The sequence below is a fragment of the Schistocerca gregaria genome, chromosome 1 (assembly GCF_023897955.1).
Source record: "Schistocerca gregaria isolate iqSchGreg1 chromosome 1, iqSchGreg1.2, whole genome shotgun sequence".
In the NCBI taxonomy this organism is placed as follows: Eukaryota; Metazoa; Arthropoda; class Insecta; order Orthoptera; family Acrididae; genus Schistocerca; species Schistocerca gregaria.
Window position 1 is genome coordinate 840,491,016 of NC_064920.1, and position 26,788 is coordinate 840,517,803.

At 41.5% G+C, this 26,788-nt stretch overlaps 1 protein-coding gene across 1 annotated transcript in view; it reads right to left on the reverse strand.

Moving 5' to 3' along the window:
* The window catches only part of LOC126272404 (beta-glucuronidase-like), a 126,706-nt gene that overhangs the window by 18,978 nt on the left and 80,940 nt on the right, over positions 1-26,788 (reverse strand). The window contains exons 7-10 of the mRNA XM_049975236.1: positions 24,009-24,155; positions 23,581-23,753; positions 23,308-23,451; positions 339-423 (exon numbers count right to left, since the gene is read on the reverse strand). Coding sequence (XP_049831193.1) covers positions 339-423; positions 23,308-23,451; positions 23,581-23,753; positions 24,009-24,155 — 549 coding nt within the window. The remainder of the gene's footprint in view (positions 1-338; positions 424-23,307; positions 23,452-23,580; positions 23,754-24,008; positions 24,156-26,788) is intronic.

Sequence of the window (26,788 nt, forward strand, 5' to 3'; positions counted from 1 at the left end):
GCAGTCTTGTAAAATAATATAAATATTAATCTGGGGCCTTGATGCTTTGATTAAAAGAGAGTTGTTATATAATAGAAATTACTGTAACCTAAACTGAAATATATAATGAAATAGTTCGTACTGTGTACTCAAATTTCATGTACACAGTTTGTCCAGGTGAAATTCGGAACATTCTTATCAGGCACCAACATAAATTATTTTTGATAATATGTGATATCAAATAGCAGAGCTTTTTGCTTGTCATGTAACAATTTGTGATGAATGTAAGTATTATTATTTTATAGTAATTTAATGTGAAATTAAGAAGTGGTGAAAAACAAAATGTTATTCACACTTACCGCCTGATCCTTAGACCAGCTCTCTGACTGAGCAATTGTAGTAGGACGAGTTGTGTCGAGGCTTTTCACATGATTGACAATTTCCCTGAAATATAAACAAAACTATATTAACGTGATATAACTGTGTGTTCTGTGCAATGATAGAACATGTAGGCTATATGTGAAAATAAACTTCGAATTAGTAGCCTACACAGAGGAGTCATGTGATAAGCAGATACTGCAGGCAGCATACACACAGGAAATAGTGTAGACAAATCATTTTCATGGTCTAGTTTTTTAGCTTAGTAGGTTATATGTAGGTAGCACATGAATTTTGCGATAATATAACCAGAATCAAGTTGAAAATCTGAAAGCAGGGTTTACAATTAAACAGAACACTTATCACTGAAGGCATGTTTATTACAAACACCAATGTACAGCCAGAACAGAACTGATCTCTTGAATGAAGAGGGCTACTATTTAGACAAACATAAAATATTCCAGAACATACAAGCATTAGAAAGATAAGAACTTCACAAAATCTCCCAGAAATGGTTAATACTAAATAATCAAACAATGGAAACTCCAGGTACGAATATCAACAATGTAGGAAAAGACAGATTCCTACTTACCATAAAGAAGACCTCTCAATATGCAGACAGGCACAATTAAAAGACACTTACATAAAGGTTTCGGCCACAGCCTTCATCAGTAGAGCAGAAGGAACAGTGTGAAGCCTGTAGCATCTTGCTTTGGTCTGTTGAACTCAAGTATCATGGTGGGAGTATTGCATGCCAGTCTCTCTGTTTGACATCAACATATGATGAGAGCTTACTTTGCAACAACTTATTATTGCAGTCTGTGAGCCCATTTGTCAGTGGGTGGTAGGCAGTTGGCATCCTGTGGGCAATGTCACAGTGTGAAATTACCTTTGCTACTAGTCTCAACTGGGAAACTTTCCATGATCAGAGATCACCACACAGGGTACTCCATGCTTCAAAATGATGTCTTTGATAAGGAACCTTGCAATTTACAGAGCTTCACCTGTCATCAAAGCTTTGGTGACAGTGTAGTAGGTGAGGCAGTCAGTGCTGACTATTATCCACTGATTCCCATTTGTCAGCTTTGAGAACCCCCCCAAGATGTTGATTTCAATGTGATGAAATGGTGTTGCTGCAAGTGGAATTGGTACCAGATGTCTCAGAGATTATTGCGGTCCCTCTCCCATCACTGGCATTCCTTACAGTGGCTCACATCATAGTGTCTAATGGATGGTAGATCCAAGCCAGTGATACCTGTGTCTGATTCTGTCTGGAGTCTTCACGAATCCCAGGTGACAAGACATCTGACTGTCATGGAAATATTTCAATACAGCTGACCATATACGAGCCAGGATTGCAAATACAATTTCCACCCCACTGGATCGTAGTTCCTCTTATATAATGTTCCATTTATTAAATGGAAGTTTACTTTGATTGGTTTCTCCCCCTTCAAGGCATCTGTGGTTCCCAACAGTGCTGGATCCTTCCTCTGTTCAGCGGCAGCATTGTTTAATCCAGTGATGACCGAGATTTGATCCATGCTGATGTGTTCTGCCAAAGGATTTCTTTAAAGGCAATCATGTTCACATGTGCAATTTTATACAGTTGTGACACTGAAGAGCCCATCTTGCCACTTGGTCTGACAAATCCTTCAAACTAGTCAGCCAAAACAGAGAATGGTGGCCCATCACAAGAGTGAATAGCTTGCCAGATAAATACAGTCAGAACTTGTTTATGACTCAAAGAACTGCAAGTGATTATTTCTCAGTTGTAGAGTAGTTCATCCTGGATTTTGTGAGTCTCTGGAATCATCATCTTTTCAGCACCTTCTTGAATTTGCATGTCTACCTCAAATGCTAACATCAGGACTGCAGAAGATGTTAGCACCTCCTTAAGGACAAGGAAAGATCCTTCCTGTACCTTGGTTCAGAAAAATTTTGCATCACCATGCATTAGTTATTGCAGAGGACACAAGTTAGTACAGAAGTCCTTTACGAATCACAGGTATTATGAGCATATTACAAGAAAACGTCATGTGGCACAAATGTGCTGAGGAGCCAGAAAATCTGTGACTGCTCATATTTCCTCTGGACCTTATTTTTTCTCCAATTCCATTCACTTGGTGCCCAAGATTTTTTATTTAGATTTAGGCAGAGGTCTGCAGTATGAACAAACTTTAACACAGTTGTCAGGTGACTTAGATGTTCTTCAGATGTCTTAAAAAATGACAATGCCATTCAGATAGCAAAGACATGTCATCCATTTAAAATATTGAACCATCATACAATGTAAGCTTTCACGGCCGGTATGGTCTTCACTTAAAACTTCCGGGCTGATAGGCCATGGTCAAAGTATAAAACTCTCTCCTGACGTTTCGTCTCCGTCTGCAGGAGAGATCCTCAGAGGTAAAGCGGCGAACTGCAAAGAGAACTCGAGGAAGCGCTGATTATATAGGCAGTACAGAGGGCGCCACTGTCGATCATGTGGCGTCGGCTATGAGATTGTCTCTGGTAATGCCAACATTCTCGAATGAAAGTAATTGATCGTCACTGTTGCGGTGCAACACTGACATCCAAATTTTATCCAGTTTAACACCTTCGTCTTTCCTGTTAAAATTATTATGATGTTTATCAATCTTGATAGCCTCTCTATACAAGTGTGCATAATAATGCAAGGTTTTTGATATGACACTCGTCTCGCAGAATTTTATTTCATGATCACCTTCCTGGTAAACGTGTTCCGCTACGGACGATTTATCCGTGTGACCCAGGCGGCAATTCCTCTTATGTTCAACAAGACGGGTGTTCACACTTCTCTTTGTGGTACCGATGTAAACCTGTCCACAACTACAAGGAATTTTATATACCCCCGGGGTAGCCAAAAGGTGTCGTGCATCTTTTGCTGACCTTAAAAATTCTTTTATTTTCCTGGTAGGTCTGAAAATAGTTTCCACCCCATACTTGCCTAAAACTTTCCCAATGCAGTCTGTGACCTTACTAATGAACGGAAGAAAAACTTTGCCCTTGGACGACTGTTGTTCGTCGTTATTCCTTATTCTCTGCCTAGAGCGAAGTGCTCGATCTATATCCTTGTTAGAATAGCCATTCTTCATGAACGTTGAGCATAGATGTTCAATCTCATCTTTTAAATAAACAGGTTCACAAAGTTTGTACACCCTGTCTACCAAAGTTTTCATTACACGTTGTGTCGTTATTTACCATGATTCCGGTAAACAAAGCTATCTTACGCATAGCGGATATTTTCCCTACCGATATTGTGGCGTTATTCTGACACTGCCTCACCACAACCTACTTACAATACAATAATAACTTTTATGAACAGATTGACAGGGTGGCTATGGGCAGTCCTCTCAGTCCTGCTGTGGCTAACTTATTTATGGAGACTTTTGAACAACGGGCATTGCAGACTTCCAGTAAGAGACCAGCCAGATGGTATCGCTGTGTCGCTGATACATTCGTAGTATGGACACATGGAGCAGAGGATTTGGATGCCTTCCTGACACATTTAAACAGCATTAAGCCGAAAATCCAATTCACTATGGAGACGGAAAGGAATGGGCAATTGAACTTCCTGGATGTGTCTGTGATTAAATGATGGGATGGAATGTTGGGCCATAAAATGCATAGAAAGCCCACACATACTGATCGTTATCTACACAAAGAATCAAACCACCACCCTAGACAAAAAGAGGTGTAATGAAAACTTTGGTAGACAGGGCGTACAAGCTTTGTGAACCTGTTTATTTAAAAGATGAGATTGAACATCTACGCTCAACTTTCATGAAGAATGGCTATTCTAACAAGGATATAGATCAAGCACTTCGCTCTAGGCAGAGAATAAGGAATAACGACGAACAACAGTCATCCAAGGGCAAAGTTTTTCTTCCGTTCATTAGTAAGGTCACAGACTGCATTGGGAAAGTTTTAGGCAAGTATGGGGTGGAAACTATTTTCAGACCCACCAGGAAAATAAAAGAATTTTTAAGGTCAGCAAAAGATGCACGACACATTTTGGCTACCCCGGGGGTATATAAAATTCCTTGTAGTTGTGGACAGGTTTACATCGGTACCACAAAGAGAAGTGTGAACACCCGTCTTGTTGAACATAAGAGGAATTGCCGCCTGGGTCACACGGATAAATCGTCCGTAGCAGAACATGTTTACCAGGAAGGTGATCATGAAATAAAATTCTGCGAGACGAGCGTCATATCAAAAACCTCGTATTATTATGCACGCTTGTATAGAGAGGCTATCGAGATTGATAAACATTGTAATAATTTTAACAGGAAAGACGAAGGTGTTAAACTGGATAAAATTTGGATGTCAGTGTTGCACCGCAACAGTGACGATCAATTACTTTCATTCAAGAATGTTGGCATTCCCAGAGACAATCTCATAGCCGATGCCACGTGATCGACAGTGGGGCCCTCTGTACTGCCTATATAATCAGCGCTTCCTCGAGTTCTCTTCGCAGTTTGCCGCTTTACCTCCGAGGATCTCTCCCGCAGTCAGAGACAAAACATCAGGAGAGAGTTTTATATTTCGACCACAGCCTATCAGCCCGGAAGTTTTAAGTGAAGAAAATATTGATCCAGGTTGCCCATCATATGTTTGAAAGTGCCTGGAGTACAAAGGGCATAACTCTGAATCCATAGAGGCTGTCAGGTGTTATGAAGGCAGTCATTCCCTTATTAGCTCCTCAGCCTTTATTTGCCAGTTATTTGTCATAAAGTCTGTAGTTGAGAAATTCTTATGCCTTTTAAAGCAGTGTAGGACTTAAACAATGTGCAGCAATGAGTAGACGTTTATTTTCATGATTTTGTTCAGTCATTGGTTGTCAACACAGAAATGCCAATTGCTATCCTTCTTCTCCACAGGAATAAGGACCCTCTGCAGATACAATAATATCATCTTGCAGCATATATACAAGTGCTGGCTAACTGCTGGGTGATCTCCTGTGTTGATACTGTATTTTATTATGGACCCCTCGGTCTGACTATTCTCAACTCTGGATTTGAAAGCATCCAAAAATTGGTGCAGAACGGCTAATACTCACTGGCAGTGTTCCTTGGCCAGGCCAAAGCGTACTAACACTTCAATAACAACTTCCTCCAGTGCATTTTCTGTAGTGATGGGACTGAGCTGCCCATTCTGGACTTATTCAGCTGTTCCAATACACATATATTAGTGAATTAGTTGTTGCAGCTCATGACAATGGATGATTAAAAGTTCTCATTGACCACCAGCAATGCTTATGATTCTCCTGGTATGTAGATTTCTTTTGTGAGCGCGTGTAACTTTTTGCAATCAAAAAGAGCTTCACAGTTTAACTGAGGATCTAGAATGATGACTGAACCTATCTTGTTGATGTCGGTGAGATAAAAGTATCTTTGTCAGTAAACTGCTGCCCAGAGCAATCTTTGTTGTGTGTGCTTGTTGAATAGCTTCTCTGTTCTGGAGCTTTTATGTTCCATGGTGCTTGTAAAGCCTGCAATAAGTTCCATCCAATAATAACACTATGACTAAATTTTGTTAAAACAAAAAATTCAAAGGGCTGTGTTGTGTGATTGATAGTTATTCTCGCAACATATCTTCCTGTTTGCTGAAAGTATTTCCCCTTTTATGATCTTCAGCACAATTGCTTTCAAATGATGGAAAATAGTCTTGTTTAGTTGAGAATGATAAACATTTGACATTACAGAAAAAGAATCCACTGAGTTGACTAGTGCCCTTACAAGTTGGCTCTCAAGGAGATTTCCTGACATCTTGTTAACCTTTTCCACAGAGGATTTACATCTGTGATGGCCTTGACCACATACATTGTCACCATGCATATTTTTCTTGAATTCAGTGGTTAGGTAAGTGGCTGGTACCTTCATACAGAGATGAGAAAAGACTATTGTTCACTGAGCAGTGACTTCATCCAGAGTAAGGTGATGGACTTCATCCCACTGGTTGATTATAATCATTTGCAATTGACTGATCTGAAAAGGACTGTTATGATGATTGTTGTCTTTTGGCTTAATAGCCACCAAACAGTTATCTTCTTTCTCTACAGTAGTGGGCTTAATAGTCACCAAACACTTATCTTCTTTTTCTACGCTAGTGTAGAATATGTCCAGGGCATCCATAGTGGGGACATATCAGCATATTTTCCTCCATCTTTCAGATGTCTTTATCTTATGCAGGGCATTATACTTGGTGTAGGAGTTTATTGTACCTGTGTTGTTTGGATGCTGGGGTTTTGTTTGCCACTGTATCATAAGTTCAAGTTGGCCAAGCCTATTCTTCATTGGGCATTCAACTGGCATCAAAGATTTGTGTTAAAGATTGATCATCTCTTCTTCAACATTGCCTATTACATCCTGACATGGGTTCAACATCCGTGGCTGCTATCTCTTGCGTACTTGGTCTGACATTTCTGGCTGCCATAAACTGCTTCATCTCTTCTCTTTTTATCTGGCTTATGAGAGAGGTGAGGTCTAGGTGGTGCACAACAAGTGCCATAGGGACCACATTCAGGAGTTGGTCATACCTCATTTGCCCAACTTTCTCTTTTGTTTTCTGTATGTATGCAGACTGAGGTATGAATGAAAATCTGTACCTAGGCTGGGATTTGAAACCAGGTCTCCTGCTCACTAGGCAGATGCATTAACAGCTTCACTATCCTGGCCCACTGGCTTTGCACAACTTCGTGGACTACCCTAGCACACCTTCCTCAGTCCAAATTCCCATTCACACTTCAGTCCACTTGGTATTCCCATACCCCTGAACCCCTGAACTCGAACAGCATTGCTCATGCTCTCCAACTGTATTGGAATAGTCCTGCCTGAAACCCAGGCATAGCTGCTTTAATCAGAAGAAGCTATGTGGTTCCAGAGACCTTTTTCAAATCTCAAAAGATGATGTGACTTATCAAACAAAAGAGCTGGCAGGTTGATAGACACATGTGTTTGTGTTTGTTTGTGTGTCTAACAACCTGCCAGCGCTTTTGTTTGGTAAGTCACATCATCTTTGTTTTTAGGTATATTTTTCCCATGTGGAATGTTTCCCTCTATTATATCTAAAAACAAAGATGATGTGACTTACCAAATGAAAGGCACTGGCAGGTTGATAGACACACAAACAAACACAAACATACACACAAAATTCAAGCTTTTGCAACCAACAGATGCTTCATCAGGAATGAGGGAAGGAGAGGGAAAGACGTAAGGATGTGGGTTTTAAGGGAGAGGGTAAGGAGTCATTCCAATCCCGGGAGCGGAAAGACTTACCTTAGAGGGAAAAAAAGGACAGGTATACACTCGCACACACACACATATCCATCCGCACATACACAGACGCAAGCAGACATTTGTAAAGGCAAAGAGTTTGGGCATAGATGTCAGTCAAGGCGGAAGTACAGAGGCAAAGATGTTGAAAGACAGGTGAGGTATGAGTGCGGGCAACTTGAAATTAGCGGAGGTTGAGGCCTGGTGGATAACGAGAAGAGAGGATATACTGAAGGGCAAGTTCCCATCTCTTGAATTCTGACATGTTGGTGTTAGTGGGAAGTATCCAGATAACCCGGACGGTGTAACACTGTGCCAAGATGTGCTGGCCGTGCACAAAGGCACGTTTAGCCACAGGGTGATCCTCATTACCAACAAATACTGTCTGCCTGTGTCCATTCATGCGGATGGACAGTTTGTTGCTGGTCATTCCCACATAGAAAGCTTCACAGTGTAGGCAGGTCAGTTGGTAAATCACACGGGTACTTTCACACGTGGCTCTGCCTTTGATCGTGTACACCTTCCGGGTTACAGGGCTGGAGTAGGTGGTGGTGGGAGGGTGCACGGGACAGGTCTTACACCAGGGGCGGTTACAAGGGTAGGAGCCAGGGGGTAGGGAAGGTGGTTTGGGGATTTCATAGGGATGAACTAAGAGGTTACGAAGGTTAGGTGGACGGCGGAAAGGCACTCTTGGTGGAGTGAGGAGGATTTCATGAAGGATGGATCTCATTTCAGGACAGGATTTGAGGAAGTCGTATCCCTGCTGGAGGGCCACATTCAGAGTTTGATCCAGTCCCGGAAAGTATCCTGTCACAAGTGGGCCACTTTTGAGGTTCTTCTGTGGGAGGTTCTGGATTTGAGGGGATGAGGAAGTGGCTCTGGTTATTTGCTTCTGTACCAGGTCAGGAGGGTAGTTGTGGGATGCGAAAGCTGTTGTCAGGTTGTTGGTGTAATGGTTCAGGGATTCAGGACTGGAGCAGATTTGTTTGCCACGAAGACCTAGGCTGTAGGGAAGGGACCGTTTGATGTGGAATGGGTGGCAACTGTCATAATGCAGTTACTGTTGCTTGTTGGTGGGTCTGATGTGGACAGACGTGTGAAGCTGGCCATTGGACAGATGGAGGTCAACGTCGAGGAAAGCGGTATATGATTTGGAGTAGGACCAGGTGAATCTAATGGAACCAAAGGAGTTGAGGTTGGAGAGGAAATTCTGGAGTTCTTCTTCACTGTAAGTCCAGATCATGAAGATGTCATCAATAAATATGTACCAAACTTTGGGTTGGCAGGTCTGGGTAACCAAGAAGGCTTCCTCTAAGCGACCCGTAAATAGGTTGGCGTACGAGAGGGCCATCCTGGTACCCATGGGTGTTCCCTTTAATTGTTGGTATGTCTGGCCTTTGAAAGTGAAGAAGTTGTGGGTCAGAATGAAGCTGGCTAAGGTAATGAGGAAAGAGGTTTTAGGTAGGGTGGCAGGTGATCGACATGAAAGGAAGTGCTTCATCGCAGCGAGGCCCTGGATGTGCAGAATATTTGTGTATAAGGAAGTTGCATCAATGGTTACAAGGATGGTTTCTGGGGGTAACAGATTGGGTAAGGATTCCAGGCGTTCGAGGAATTGGTTGGTGTGTTTGATGAAGGATGAGATACTGCATGTAATGGGTTGAAGGTGTTGATCTACATAGGCAGAGATACGTTCTGTGGGGGCTTGGTAACCAGCTACAATGAGGTGGCTGGGATGATTGGGTTTGTGAATTTTAGGAAGAAGGTAGAAGGTAGGGGAGCCGGGTGTCGGTGGGGTCAGGAGGTTGATGGAGTCAGGTGAAAGGTTTTGAAGGGGGCCTAAGGTTCTGAGGATTCCTTGGAGCTCCGCCTGGACATCAGGAATAGGATTACCTTGGCAAACTTTGTATGTGTTGTTATCTGAAAGCTGACGCAGTGCCTCAGCCACATACTCCCGACCATCAAGTAACACGGTTGTGGAACTCTTGTCCTCTGGAAGAATGACGATGGATTGGTCAGCCTTCAGGTCACAGATAGCTTGGGCTTCAGCAGTGGTGATGTTGGAAGTAGGATTAAGGTTTCTTAAGAAGGATTGAGAGGCAAGGCTGGAAGTCAGAAATTCCTGGAAGGTTTGGAGAGGGTGATTTTGAGGAAGAGGAGGTGGGTCCCGCATTGACGGAGGACCGAACTGTTCCAGGCAGGGTTCAATTTAGATAGTGTTTTGGGGAGCTGGATCATTAGGAGTAGGATTAGGATCATTTTTCTTCGTGGCAAAGTGATATTTCCAGCAGACAGTATGAGTGTAGGACAGTAAATCTTTGACGAGGACTGTTTGGTTGAATCTGGGAGTGGGGCTGAAGGTGAGGCCTTTGGATAGGAAGACGACGGTTCAATCCCATCTCCGGCCATCCTGATTTAGGTTTTCCGTGATTTCCCTAAATTGCTTCAGGCAATCCTTTGAAAGGGCACGGCCGATTTCCTTCCCCATCCTTCCCTCACCCGAGCTTGCGCTCCGTCTCTAATGACCTTGTTGTCGACGGGACGTTAAACACTAATCTCCTCCTCCTCCTCCTTTGGATAGGACAGAGGTTTCGGAATGGGAGAGAGGTTTGGAGGAAAGGTTAACTACTGAATTAGGGTGTTGTGGTTCCAGACTGTATTGATTGGAATTTTGAGGTTTTGGGGGGAGTGGAGCTGGAAGTGGGAGATTGAGTAGATGGGAGAGACTGGGTTTGTGTGCAATGAGAGGAGGTTGAGGTTTACTGGAAAGGTTGTGAAGGGTGAGTGAGTTGCCTTTCCAGAGGTGGGAAACAAGGAGGTTGGATAGTTTTTTGAGGTGGAGGGTGGCATGCTATTCTAATTTCTGGTTGACCTGTAGGGGAATGCTCTGAACAGCCGTTGTGGATGTGGGAGAGGAAAGATTGAGGACTTTTATTAAGGATAGGAGTTGACGGGTGTGTTCGTTGGCTGAGTTGATGTGTAGGTGAAGGATTACGTGGGTGAGGGAAATGGATTGTTCAGTCTGGAACTGGTATAAGGACTGATGGAAAGAATGGTTACAGCCAGAGATGGGAACTTTAAGTGTGAGGCCTTTGGGGGTAACGCCAAATGTCAGACAAGCCTGAGAAAATAAAATATGGGAGTGTAATCTGGCTAGGGCGAAGGCATGTTTTCAGAGGGAATGTAAATAAAATTTAATGGGGTCGTTGTGGGGGTGTTGTGAGGGTAACATGGTATTAAACAACCATTTCGGCTAGTTCTAATAACTTTCAGACTTATCAAATGAAAGAGCTGGCAGGTTGATAGACACATATGTTTGTGTTTGTTTTTGTTTGTGTGTCTATCAACCTGGCAGCACTTTTGTTTGGTAAGTCACATCATTTTTGTTTTTAGGTATATTTTTCCCACGTGGAATGTTTCCCTCTATTATATCTAAAAACAAAGATGCTGTTACTTACCAAATGAATGCATTGGTATGTTGATAGGAGACAATAAAAAACACACAAACACACACACAGATTTCAAGCTTTCGCAACCCAATGTTACTTCGTCAGGAAAGAGGGAAGGAGAGGGAAAGACGAAAGGGTGTGGGTTTTAAGGGAGAGGGTAAGGAGTCATTCCAATCCCGGGAGCGGAAAGACTTACCTTAGGGGAAAAAGGGACAGGTATACACTCGCGCGCACACACACACACACACACACACACACACACACACACACACACACACACATCCATCCGCACATATACAGACACAAGCATACATTGTAAAGGCAAAGAGTATAGGCAGAGATGTCAGTTGAGGCGGAGGTACAGAGGCAAATATGTTGTTGAGTGACAAGTGATGTACGAGGGGCGGCAACTTGAAATTAGCGGAGGTTTAGGTCAGGTGGGCAACGGGAAGAGAGGATATACTGAAGGGCAAGTTCCCATCTCTGGAGTTCTGACACGTTGGTGTTAGTGGGGAGTATCCAGATAACCCGGACGGTGTAACACTGTGCCAAGATGTGCTGGCCATGCACCGAGGCATGTTTAGCCACAGGGGATCCTCATTACCAACAAACACTGTCTGCCTATGTCCGTTCATGCGAATGGACAGTTTGTTGCTGGTCATTCCCACATAAAAAGCTTCACAGTATAGGCAGGTCAGTTGGTAAATCACACAGGCACTTTCACACGTGGCTCTGCCTTTGATCATGTACAACTTCCGGGTTACAGGGCTGGAGTAGGTGGTGGTGGGTGGGTGCACGGGACAGGTCTTACACCGGGGGCGGTTACAAGGGTAGGAGCCAGGGGTAGGGAAGGTGGTTTGGGGATTTCATAGGGATGAACCAAGAGGTTGCAAAGCTTAGGTGGACGGCGGAAAGACACACTTGGTGGAGTGGGGAGGATTTCATGAAGGATGGATCTCATTTCAGGACAGGATTTGAGGAAGTCGTATCCCTGCTGGAGAGCCACATTCAGAGTCTGATCCAGTCCCGGGAAGTACCCTGTCACAAGTGTGCCACTTTTGGGATTCTTCTTTGGGAGGTTCCGTGTTTGAGGGGATGAGAAAGTGGCTCTGGTTATTTGCTTCTGTACCAGGTCGGGAGGGTAGTTGCGGGATGCGAAAGCTGTTGTCAGGTTGTTGGTGTAATGGTTCAGGGATTCAGGACTGGAGCAGATTCGTTTGCACAAAGACCTAAGCTGTACGGAAGCTACTGTTTGATATGGAATAGGTGGCAGCTGTCAAAATAGAGGTACTGTTGCTTGTTGGTGGGTTTGATGTGGATGGATGTGTGAAGCTGGCCATTGGACAGATGGAGGTCAACATCAAAGAAAGTGGCAGGAGATTCGGAGTAGGACCAGGTCAATCTGATGGAACCAAAAGAGTTAAGGTTGGAGAGGAAATTCTGGAGTTCTTCTTCACTGTGAGTCCAGATCATGAAGATGTCATCAATAAATCTGTACCAAACTTTGGGTTGGCAGGTCTGGGTAACCAAGAAGGCTTCCTCTAAGTGATCCATAAATAGGTTGGTGTACGAGAGGGCCATCCTGGTACCCCTGAGTGTTCCCTTTAATTGTTGGTATGTCTGGCCTTTGAAAGTGAAGAAGTTGTGGGTCAGAATGAAGCTGGCTAAGGTAATGAGGAAAGAGGTTTTAGGTAGGGTGGCAGGTGATCGGCGTGAAAGGAAGTGCTTCATCGCAGTGAGGCCCTGGGCGTGCGGAATATTTGTGTAAAAGGATGTTGCATCAATGGTTACAAGGATGGTTTCCGGGTGTAACAGATTGGGTAAGGATTCCAGGCGTTCGAGAAAGTGGTTGGTGTCGTTGATGAAGGATGGGAGACTGCATGTAATGGGTTGAAGGTGTTGATCTATGTAGGCAGAGATACGTTCTGTGGGAGCTTCCCACTGACACCAACCTACAGAACTCCGGACATGGGAACTTGCCCTTCAATATATCCTCTCTTCCCATTACCCACCGGGCCTAAACCTCCGCTAATTTCAAGTTGTTGCCCCTCATACATCACTTGTCACTCAACAACATATTTGCCACTGTACTTCTGCCTCGACTGACATCTCTGCCAAAACTCTTTGCCTTTACAAAATCTGCTTGTGTCTGTATATGTGCGGATGGATGTGTGTGTGTGTGTGTGTGTGTGTGTGTGTGTGTGTGTGTGTGTGTGTGTGTTTGTGTGCGCGAGCGTATACCTGTCCCTTTTTCCCCCTAAGGTAAGTCTTTCCGCTCCCGGAATTGGAATGACTCCTTACCCTCTGCCTTAAAACCCACATCCTTTCGTCTTTCCCTCTCCTTCCCTCTTTCCTGACGAAGCAACCTTGGGTTGCGAAAGCTTGAAATTTGTGTGTGTGTTGTGTATTTTTTATTGTCTCCTATCAACATACCAACGCTTTCGTTTGGTAAGTAACATCATTTATATATATAGCTTCAGTCTGCACACACACACACACACACACACACACACACACATATATATATATATATATATATATATATATATATATATATATATATATATATATATATATACTGAAGCTATGAATGAAAATATTTTACCATTTATGTCTTCAGTGTGCATAATAGATACATCACCGATGTTTGAAACTTGAAAATGTCTGTGGAACCAAATAGTTTCTTTTTTCTATTTCATTTTCATGACGTACTGGTACAATTTTATAAATTCTTCTGTCATTGTGGTATCATTTACCAGATGAATTTGGTCTCCTGTGGCTCCTTTCTTTAGATGTGACAGTATATCGGTTTCTGTCGTATTCAGATTCACAATGTGGCACAGAGTCAAACATTCTGTATGAAAGATTCCCTGTGATGTTGGGCCCTGTTCTTCACCAAATGGACTTGCTATTGATGATCATCAAATGTATTCTTCAGATCAACATGGAATTTGTCTCAGCTATTGAACTTCATTTAATTGTTCTTGAATCATTACCGGGCTGTGCCATCCATGTAAAAGTACACATTTGCCAAACACATTATGTTGTGCCACTTGTTGTATGTGATGATTAGATTGAAACCTTTCAGGCATTTTGTTGGGTCTTGACGAGCATCTCTAGAAAACACTGATGTATGCCTGACATGCAGATGATTACTGGTGTTTTGGATTGGATCTGTCTCTTGAATATACAGACCTTACTGATTGCAGTTCTATTCCTCTCTACGTAGGCAATAGCTTTTACCTGGTGTTTCCACCAAACAACATCCCGTCATAGCCACAGTCAAGGCCAAAAGCAAACACAGGGTCCTCAGTATATTACAGCACTTTACACTGGAAACAGGTTTATTGTGGACATCAGAGCACAGACAGAACAGAACTGCACCCTAGATGGAGAGTGCTGTTATTTATACAAACATTGAATACTCCACAATGTACAAACATTACTGACATAAGAAATTTTGAGAATCTTCTAGAAATGATAAATACTAAATAACAAACACTTGTCAGTGATTGGATTAGAACTAGTAACGCTCAGGACACCAGCCAGCAACACTAACCATTACTCCACATTGCATACAGCACAGCTCATGGCAGTATCTTTCTTATTACCTTTCATGTAAAGTGGTCTTACAATAGCATATTTCTGACTGTTTGGAAAACCCCAAAATTTTATACATACACTATCTGATCAAAAGTATCTGGACACAGAATAGTGGACATTAATATGAGGTATGCCCTCACTTTGCCTTTATGACAGCTTGAATTCTGCTGGGGACATTTTCAGTTAGGTGTCTGAATGGCTCTGGAGGAACGGTAGCCCATTGTTCCTCAAGAACCAAAAGCAGTGAAGGCAATGGTGTTGGAAAGTGGAGAAAAGGTGATGTTCTAACTCATCCCATAGAGGTACTGTTGTGCTCATGTCAAGACTGTTGCCTGGCCAGTCCATTTCAGGAATGTCATTGTCCACAAACCTTTGCCTCAAAGAAGCTGCTTTAGACATGGTGCACTGTCATGCTTATATGAACAATCATAATCTCCAACTCTTCCTCTACAGTATGAAGTACACAATGCTGTAAAATGTGTTCATAGCCTTCCACATTAAGCATTTTCTTAAGTGCAGTAAAGTGCTGTTCTCAAACCTTTTTGGCAACAGATCTTTTTTGAAGTATGAAATATTCTATGGAGTCCTAAAATAAGCAAAACCTGGTTTTATGTTCATTCTTTAGTTATAACCATTTAACGAAAATCATACAAAAATAGGTACATTATACATTACTGACTTCTACAACAATATATAAAACAACACACAATAATACAATACACAAAATAACGCTGAGTCCACTGTAAATTTATAAAATTGTTTATATTCTGTGGCAGTTATGAGGTTGTTTTTTTTTAATGTTTGACCAACTCTTTAATGTCGGGCTTGTTCGAAGAGAGTTAAAGAGGCATGTCAGGTTCAGGTTTGTAGATGCATGTGATGAGAATTCCATTTTAAACAAGTATGTTGCTAGGATCGAGGAGAAGAACAGAAAGAGCCTTTGTGGCAAGTTGTGAAGATTAGATTATATTAGTATTTGTTCCATAGATCATGAATACAACACTTTGTAATGATGTGGAACGTGTCAGGTTAATAAAAGGTGTCTATACAAGATATTACATTACACAAAATATTACATGACACTCAATAATTTTTTTGTGGAGGTTGGGAAATTACCCACTTACTATATCAAAAAATTCATCTAATGAATAGAAGGAGTTGCCATTAAAAATTCTTTTAATTTCCTTTTAAATGCTATATGGCTATCTGTCAGACTTTTGATGCTATTAGGTACGTGACCAAAGACTCTTGTGGCAGCATAATGTACCCCCTTATGAGCCAAAGTTAGATTTAACCTTGAGTAGTGAAGATCATCCTTTCTCCTAGTGTTGCAGTCATGTACACTGCTATTATTATTGAATTTGTTCAGATTGTTAATAACAAATTTCATAAGTGAATATATATATTGTGAGGCTACAGTGAAGATTTCTAGCTCTTTAAATAAGTGTCTGCAGGATGATCTTGGATGAGCTCCAGCAATTATTCTGATTACACGCTTTTGTGCAATGAACACTCTTTTACTCAATGATGAGTTACCCCAGAATATGATGCCATACGAAAGTAGAGAATGAAAATAGGTGTGGTAAGCTAATTTACTCAGATGCATATCACCAAAATTTGCAATGACCCTAATAGCATAAGTAGCTGAACTCAAATGTTTCAGCAGATCCTCAGTGTGTTTTTTCCAGTTCAACCCCTCATCAGTGCATACACCTAGTAATTTTGAATATTCTACCTTAGCAGCTGATTTCTGATCAAAGACTATATTTATTAATGGTGTCATTCCATTTACTGTGTGGAACTGTATATTCTGTGTTTTGTCAAAGTTTAATGAGAGCCCATTTGCAGAGAAGCACTTAATGATTTTCTGAAAAACCTCATTTACAATTTCACCAGTTAATTCTAGTCTGTTGGGTGTGATAACTATACTTGTATCATCGGCAAAAAGTACCAGCTTTGCATCTTCATGAATATAGAATGGCAAGTCATTAATATATATTAAGAACAGCAGAGGACCCAAAACCGAACCTTGCGGCACCCCATTCTTGATTGTTCTCCAGTTTGAAAAATCACCAGTTTTTTGCATATTATGTGAACTGTTTATTTCAACTTTTGCACTCTTCCAGTTAGGTATGATTTAAACCATTTGAGCACTGTCCCATTCATACAGTACTTGAGTTTATCTACAAGTATTCCATGATTTACACATTCAAAAGCCTTTGATAGATCACAAAAAATCCGAACGGGTGACTTCCATTTACTCAGAGCATTTAATATATCAATAGTGAAAGTATATATAGCATTTTCCGTTGGAAAACCCTACTGGAAACCAAACTGACATTTTGTTAAAACTTTATTTTTACAAAGGTGTGAAGCTACTCTACATTACTTTTTCAAGAATTTTGGATAAGGCAGTCAGAAGAGAGATTGGGCGGTAGCTGTTGACATCTGATGTATCCCCTTTTTTATGCAGTGGTTTAACAATGGCATACTTCAGTCTATCTGGGAAAATACCCTTCTTCAGAGAGCTATTACATATGCGGCTAAGAATCTCACTTATTTCTTGGGAACAAGCTTTTATTATCCTGCTGGAAATGCCATCAATTCCATGTGAGCTTTTATTCTTGAGAGAGTTTATTATCTTCCTAATTTCTGAAGGAGAGGTGGGTAGAATTTCAACTGTATCGAATGGTGTGGGTAAGGCCTCTTCCATTAACTGCCTTGCTTCTTCTAATGAACATTTAGATCATATTTTCTCTACAACATTTAAAAAATGATTATTCAAAATGTTTTCAACTTCCAGCTTGTTGTTTATCAAGTTTCCATTCGCTTTGATGGTGATGCTATCATCCTGTACTCTTGGTTGCCCTGTGTGCCTTGTAATAATATTCCAAATTGTTTTGATTTTGTTATCAGAGGTATTAATCTCAGACATGATGCACATGGTTCTGGACTTTTTAATAACCTTTCTTAATGAGGAACAGTAGTTTTTATAATATTTGACTGTTTCTGGGTCACTACTCTTCCTCGTTGTTAGATACAGTTCCCTTTTGTGGTTACAAGGTTTTTTTTGCATGGTTTCTTACAATTAGATTTAACTATTTTCTTGTGGAAACAGTTTTTCAAATTCTCTTACAAGTGTATCATCAAATAAGTTATATTTTAAATTAGTGTTGGGTTCCTTGTACAACTCATCCCAGTCTAGCTGCTGAAGATTTTCTCTGAAATTTCTAATTGTTGAGTCATTAATTGAATGCACAACTTTGGAGGGTAGTTTTGAATTACTGAATGGAGCTATGTCATATACTGTAACTAGCTGAGCATCATGATCAGAAAGCCCATTGTCAACAGGACAAGAATTTATGTTTTTAAACCTATCTTGGTCTATAAAAGTGTTATCTATGAATGTGAATATTTGTCATGAACCCTGCATCAAAAATCATGTAACATTGTTTTGAACAATGATTCCATAATTGAATCTGAAGTCATTTTTAAACATGATTTACAGGTTCTTTCTTTTGACATATTTTCTGGCTTCTGCAATTTCATACTTCATTCTCAGAGTAGCATTCTGTTCTTCAGGGAAATATGACTCAAAAGATATGTGAATATGGAGACATTGGACCAGTTCTTCTAATATTTCATATGGTAATTCAGCTGACTCACTGAAGAACACATTAAGTGTTAAAAAGTTTTCTAGTTCCCTTTTGCAACACAAATGATCAAAAAAATATACGTTTTTTTAAAGACTGTTATTTTTTTACTGGCACTGAAAACTGTTGTCTGTTTCCTTGTAGAGTCTGATTTAATTAACTAAACAAACACCATTTTTGGCCTTGTTTCACAATTTTATTATTAATGTTATTGCACAACCTAGATTTCAGGTTGTAAGCCCATTTTCACGTACATTACTGCTTCTAGTTTCTAAATGTTGGTACATCTTAGGTACCTTGGAACTATTGAGAAGTGTAGAGAGGTGAGCTGCTGGAATCAGCAAACCTGAGACTGATGCAAGATTTGTTACTCTTTCTTTTTCCAGCTTTAGTGAGTCATTAGATATCTTACAACTTGAAACCATGGAGCTTGAAGTCATTACATCACCTTCTTGAATCTCATTGTCTTTACTGGAAATCTTTGAGGTTAGCCACATCTTCTGGGTGAACAACCCTTGAACTTTTGATGCAAGATTTTGTTGAAACACCTTTAAGCCAATGCTTCATTCTAAGCCAATGCTTCATTCTATCTTTTAAAGTTAAATTTTACAATATGATGAACATAAAATAATATTCTGACAACATTTAAAACTGTAATCAGTAACAAATATGATTTAAATGTACTGCAATTTGAGAGCTGTGCAGGAACTAACCATGCTGAATTGGACTGTGCGTCGCTTTTGCAAACTCAAGCAGAAACTTTACTCTGTAGTTCTTGATTGTAGCATTATTGTAGATTTGTTATGCTGCTTGTCACCTCATTTTTGGCACTGTAGTTTTTGATTATAGCATTATTGTTATCATTTGGGCAGAACTGTTGCTGAGGCCTTGCAGAGCCCATGGTGTACACTTTGAGTATTGTTTAATTAAGGGAACTACTTCCTAACTGCAAAAAACACCACAATATTATAACACTACTTCCTCCGTACTTCGTTGTTGGCACTAAACACGAGGGTGGGTAACATTGTCGAGGCATCTTCCAAATTCAAACGCTTCCATAAGACTGCAACAGGTTACAGGGTGGTCCAGTACTCCAAATTACTCATTTCTAGCCATCCACAGTCCAGCTGCATTACACCACCTTAATTGTCTCTCAGCATTGACTATAGAAATGTGTAGGATATGAGGAGCTGTACCTCATTCTTCTTTATCTCCCTGTACACAGTCATTGTGCTAGCTGGACTGTTCATAACACTTTGGAACTAATGAGTGATTCCTTCATTCCTTACAATCATCCTCCACAATGTTTGACAGCCCGTATCCATCAGTACATTATGTCTACCTGCTCTCAGTTTAGCTGTGGTTGTTTCGTCACATTTCCACTTCAGAATCACATTACCAACAACCAATTTGGGCAACTTTAGAAGGGTTGAAATGTCCCTGTTGGATTTGTTACTCAAGTGACATCTGATGAGTAGTGCATGTTCAAAGCTGCTGAGATCTCCTATATAACTAATTCAGCTGTTACTGCTTCTCTACTGACAACACAATACTTCCTGCCTCCTTTTATACTGGCAGGTCCACCTCCTGTGACATCAAATGGTCCATTCCCTGTTACATGGGGTTGTCCAGATACTTAGGATACACAGTGTACAGATTTTTAAATAAAAAAGCACAAAATGGCAACAACTCACCTGTAGCTGATTGATGCACTGTGCACAGATACACACCAAAGGACATAGACTTTACAAGCTATAAAGTTTTACAATTAAAAGTGCTTGATATCACATGTAACTGTGTTATGGTACAGGTGGTTGACTGGGGAGTTGTTTCGGAAATGTTTATACTGAATGAGATGGAACCCTAGCGGCATCCACTGGCAAATGATACCACAACCTGTTGACAGTACTTGTCCACTCTTTTGAATGCCTACAGCTGTGTTTGAAACCCTTGCATTCTACATGACAATGACAATCCATCAGTCACCAGTTACATCAGAATGGTTTTTTGAGACGCAACAGCCATGACAGTTCTTGCCCAGGTTTTAAGGATACTGATCCAAATCTACTGAAAACATATGATGTGCTTTCAAGAGAGACATACATATTGGGATCTTAATACAATGAATCTCAAAAAGCTGTATATGGTTATCGAGCAGTGATGCGTCAGTCTCCCTTTCCAATGCTTTTGGTGTTTTGTGGACACCATGTCAGTTCTTGTCTTTATCTGAGGGAATAGTGCTATAATGTACCCTGAAGAGTTTTTAATCAAGTTGCTCTTTAGTGTATCAGCACTTGATCATAAATATTCTGAGCATACTGAAAAGGCTACTACAGCATTTGTGATTTTTTGCTGCAATACACTTGATTTCTCAGTTCCTGTTACTTTTACTAAGTTGTTATTGTTCAGCAGAGCAGAGAATGGAAATAACAGCAGCTATAACTGCCTATTAATATAGTAGGTTACATCTTTCAGAACAAAGTATGCAGAGTAAATGTTGAATATGTCCATTCCATTTAATCAGACTGGCCAATAAAGATAACCAGAAATTTTATATATGGAGTCTCATTAATTTCCTCTTAATTAACCTCATTCCAGGACATTACAGCAGAGTTTCCCAAACTGAGGACACTATAACAGGGTTTCCCAAACTGTGTTCTGTGGAACTTTGAAGTTTTGCGAGAAGTGAATAAGTGCTCCACAAAAAACTATTAATAAAATAGCTTTTTTAAGACATTTAGTTGTTACTAATTATGTTTTAAAAATTATGTTATGATATGAGTTAAAATCAAAGTAATCACTAAATAAAACAAGTTTTTCTGATTTTTAAAGAAAATGATACCCTTCAAAGTAGACAATTGGTGTTCTCTCAAAGTACCATGATTCTCAAAGTGTTCTGCTTGAGGAAGACTTTGGGAACCCTTGCATTATAGGCTATATCTTCATTGCGCAGAACAACTTATGTTCTTATATTTAACTTACAATTGTCAGTCACCAACTGCATTACCAATGTTGTAGCTGTGCCCTGTATAACAAAGTTCAGCCTCTCAATAGTTTAAATGCGGTGAATGAATGAAAAGGATGTGCATTTGATTAGCTGTTGTTTCACTACATAAGCAAGCTTTCATTATGTACAAATATGTTCTGTCCCATCATCTAAAAAATTAAAAACAGCCCCATCTATGACATAAGTCATGGTGACACTATTTTCAATCTACAGTGAGAAGCTTCTGCCAATTATTTCATGAGAGGAAGGACAGGAACTTTTGCTAGTTCTTGCAGCACATTAGGGCAGTTACTGGAGACTCTGTACATAATTATTGAACAATCTTTTAAAATTTTGAAAATAAATAATTTTTCGTGCCTTGGCAATAAAATACACTCCTGGAAATGGAAAAAAAGAACACATTGACACCAGTGTGTCAGACCCACCATACTTGCTCTGGACACTGCGAGAGGGCAGTACAAGCATTGATCACACGCACGGCACAGCGGACACACCAGGAACCGCGATGTTCGCCGTCGAATGGCGCTAGCTGCGCAGCATTTGTGCACCGTCGCCGTCAGTGTCAGCCAGTTTGCCGTGGCATACGGAGCTCCATCGCAGTCTTTAACACTGGTAGCATGCCGCGACAGCGTGGACGTGAACCGTATGTGCAGTTGACGGACTTTGAGCGAGAGTGTATAGTGGGCATGCGGGAGGCCGGGTGGACGTACCGCCGAATTGCTCAACACGTGGGGCGTGAGGTCTCCACAGTACATCGATGTTGTCGCCAGTGGTCGGTGGAAGGTGCACGTGCCCGTCGACCTGGGACCGGACCTCAGCGACGCACGGATGCACGCCAAGACCATAGGATCCTACGTAGTGCCGTAGGGGACCGCACCGCTACTTCCCAGCAAATTAGGGACACTGTTGCTCCTGGGGTATCGGCGAGGACCATTCGCAACCGTCTCCATGAAGCTGGGCTACGGTCCCGCACACCGTTAGGCCGTCTTCCTCTCACGCCCCAACATCGTGCAGCCCGCCTCCAGTGGTGTCGCGACAGGCGTGAATTAAGGGACGAATGGAGACGTGTCGTCTTCAGTGATGAGAGTCGCTTTTGCCTTGGTGCCAATGATGGTCGTATGCGTGTTTGGCGCCATGCAGGTGAGCGCCACAATCAGGACTGAATACGACCGAGGCACACAGGGCCAACACCCGGCATCATGGTGTGGGGAGCGATCTCCTACACTGGCCGTACACCTCTGGTAATCGTCGAAGGGACACTGAATAGTGCACGGTACATCCAAACCGTCATCGAACCCATCGTTCTACCATTCCTAGACCGGCAAGGGAACTTGCTGTTCCAACAGGACAATGCACGTCCGCATGTATTGCGTGCCACCCAACGTGCTCTAGAAGGTGTAAGTCAACTACCCTGGCCAGCAAGATTTCCGGATCGGTCCCCCATTGAGCATGTTTGGGACTGGATGAAGCGTCATCTCACGCGGTCTGCATGTCCAGCACGAACGCTGGTCCAACTGAGGCGCCAGGTGGAAATGGCATGGCAAGGCGTTCCACAGGACTACATCCAGCATCTCTACGATCGTCTCCATGGGAGAATATCAGCCTGTATTGCTGCGATAGGTGGATATACACTGTACTAGTGCCAACATTGTTCATGCTATGTTGCTGTGTCTATGTGCCTGTGGTTCTGTCAGTGTGTTCATGTGATGTATCTAACCCCAGGAATGTGTCAATAAAGTTTCCCCTTCCTGGGACAATGATTTCACGGTGTTCTTATTTCAATTTCCTGGAGTGTATTTAGAAGATAAAAATCTGATTTTTTTGTAATAATTGAGCCCAAGAAGATATTGACATGACCTTCAGCCCAACTTCAGTGAACATGAGGTTCTTTTTTGCACTGTAAAATCAACTACAATAATAACAGTTTAGTGAAATTGCATGCTTACCTATAATAATCCTCCGTTCCATTTAGTTCAGTAAGAGGCTCATTAGCTACTGACCAAATGATAGCACTAGGTCTATTTTTATCTCTGTTGATTAGCTCAGTCAGTGAGCGTTTGTGATTTTCAAGTAGATCTTCTGAATAGTTTCTAAAACAAGACCACACTGAGTACATACTTTGAAATTCTTTATGTGTTATGTAACAATTCGTTTTGAATTGATTGATGCATCTCTGTGATTTATTGTCATTTTACTGTTCATAAATGTTTGACACTTACGCAATGTTCACTGCTGAACACTCATCAATTATGATGAAGCCTTCCTTATCAGCAAAGTCCATTATTTCTTCTGCATAAGGATAATGTGATGTCCTATAAGAATTTGCTCCCACCCACTTTAACAAGTTATGATCGCGAGTCACCAAAGGAAGATCAAGACCTTTCCCACGAATCTGAAAATACAAGAGGAACGATGATGTTTTATCTGATTTTTATTTTGAATTAAGAGAGATCTTAGTCTTTTTCACAGGAAGACAGTAAATCAGTTACTGTGAGGCAGAATCAAAGTAAATGGACAACTGTAGCATGTGTGTGTGTGTGTGTGTGTGTGTGTGTGTGCTTGTGTGTAGCATCATTTTAGTAAACAAAAGAGAAAAGAGAAGACTGCAGTTTTACATCCCATAATATTTGAAGATGAAAATACTTACATCAGAATCTTCATGTCTGCCAAAACCTCTTATGTAAATGGGTTTGCCATTGATAAGGAATGATGAGCTATCCCAGGTGAGACGCCGTATTCCAACAGGAAGCCTGTATATATCATCTGATACCCCATCTGGAGATATCACATGAACCTGTTCAAATGTGCCAAATGAGTTAGTTGTACAGGAATGTCAACAGGGTACAATTAAATATTATTTTAAATGGATGTTTACTGTTCAATCCAAGAGAAAGTGATTGTGTTTAAATAAAATGAAGTAGAGAGAACAAAGTTAGATACGTACTTTGTACTGGATTAGACATAAAGTTCTCATTTTCACTGAATAAAAACGGCAATGACCTTTTCTCATCTTTGAAAACTAATTAAGTATTTGTGGTATGATTAGAAATATGGAGAAGTAAAACCTTAACAGACAGACAAGCAAGATTCAGAGGACTATTTAGTTTATCTTTCCAGAAAAAAATTTGGTTGTTTGAGGAAATATGTTGAAATATCAACAATAATATGAGAAGGATAGATTGTTACTCACCACTGAGCTGCATATAAGCATTATGAAAAGACTGTTGCATATTGACTTTCCAGCCAAGCCTTCTTCAGGATGGAGAACACACACACACACACACACACACACACACACACACACACACACACACAAGCAAGCATACCTCATGCACATATGAAAGCTATCTCCAGTCACTCCAGCCAGACTGTAATGGTGTTGCATCAAATTATAGTAGAATTCTGGAATGGGTCAGGGAAGTGGGAGGGATAGCAGGGTATTACTGCCCAATGTGTGAGTATGCAACATATATTGCCACTAGTGTTCAGAGATAATCAAATAGTGAACTACTACTCACACAATGCACCTCAGTGTACTGTAAGATCACCAGCTTAGATTCATACACATCTATCACTACCATTTTCCACAGCCATTGCTGTACCACCTGTGCAGGTCAATCATGCTCATGTACTTTCTGCATTGCGACTTCTTGCTCACTCCATGGGGGCCTCGGGCGACACAGCACACAATTCTCTCTCACTTCACAAGTGCACACCACTGTTGCAACCAATGACCTTGATCATCGTTGCTGCATCAGTTGATCACAACACCCTCATGACTTGCACATAGTGTGTTATGTGTGGACATCACCACCATCCTGCAATGCTGACCTCAATAAATGCAGCTCTGCAGCATCAGCCCTCATATGCAGTGCTTAATCAAGACTTCACCAACCACAGCTCTTTGTCACTACCAAGGGTTCTTGGTCCCCTGGTTTGGTATCCATAGCATCATGGATGACGATCTATATTTCATTTGCCTCGTCAGCCATTTGCACAACCACACTGATCTCATCATGATTTGGCCCTCTGCCCACCTACTCATTGTAAGTACTCTGTTAAGATTTCTATTATTGAATGCCTGTTGTGCCCACTGCATGAAGTCATTCATCACATTTTTCATGAAAAAAGCATTGATTTTCAGACTCTGTCTCAAGTCTGTCACCGTCTATGAGCTCCGGTAGATGCCTGATATTGCACTATGGACTCTGTGGCTGATTAAACCACCACATGAATTGCAACTACAACTGCTGTCACATTCTTCCAACTATTTCAAGACCAAACTTAATCTCAAAGATCAAGCCTTTTAGACTTCTTTTTACCTATCCCGGCATCTGCTCTGATGATTAAGTTGGTAACTGTGACACCCTTCCCCCCCCCCCTTTTCACTGCCCCCCTCCAGCTTGGGGGATGTCCAAGAGCCCACATAGGATGACAGGAACACATGCAGCCATCTGGTGGCAGCCTTCATGCACTACCTGTGCTGGATCCATGGTCCCCTCTGGCCACTGCCGAAGGCACACCTGAACACTCTGTTGACTCCACACGGAACTCAACAGATTGTGTGCACATGGTACAGACCACTCCACACCCTGCATACCCTCTCTGTTGTTTCTACACTATGTTTGGAGATGCAGCACAGAACTGCCGCACTCCCTGTGCATATCCAAAATCTGCCTGTGGGCCAGTTTAGGTACCCAGGTTCATGATAACCACACACCATACCTTATTGTGCAACAGTCAGTGAATGCGATCTCCACCACCAGGTGGATACCTCTACATTTTGAATCACACAATAAATTTAAGATCCCTGATCGATATGGGTGCAGTGGCTGGTATCATCCCTATTGCTTCGGCACCTGCTTGCACATCCCAAGCTATGCTCACATTATGTGCAGCTAACAAGTCTAACATCAATATACTCAGCACAGCATAACTCCAAATGCAGCTCACTTCTGGTCTGGACTTTATCTGGACAGTCTACAACACTAATGTCAAAGAATCTGTGCTTGGTATTGACTTTCTTAACCATTTTGGTTTACACCAAACATTCAGTCCGCCTCTTTATTCCACTATGCCTATGATTCTCTCACTCCATGCTCATTCAGCTCTGTGACCCCTCTATTACATACACATGACCCCTCTCCCTCATTCTCTCTCTCATGTTCTACACTGATGACTCGCCTCATTGCATCATTGCTTGAGGTTATGCTCGAGCACTTTCAACACCAAACTTCATCAACTGGTTGATGCAGCATCCAAGCAACAGTCACAGGATCATCATTTGCTATGCCAACTCACTGATGCACAGCCATTGTATACAGTCAACATGCCTGCAGCCACATTCTTGTCCCCTTCAGCGTCACTCCCTCTAAGGACACTAAGGTCAGTGACATTGCGCTCCTCTGTGTTTCTCCTCAGTGCCCT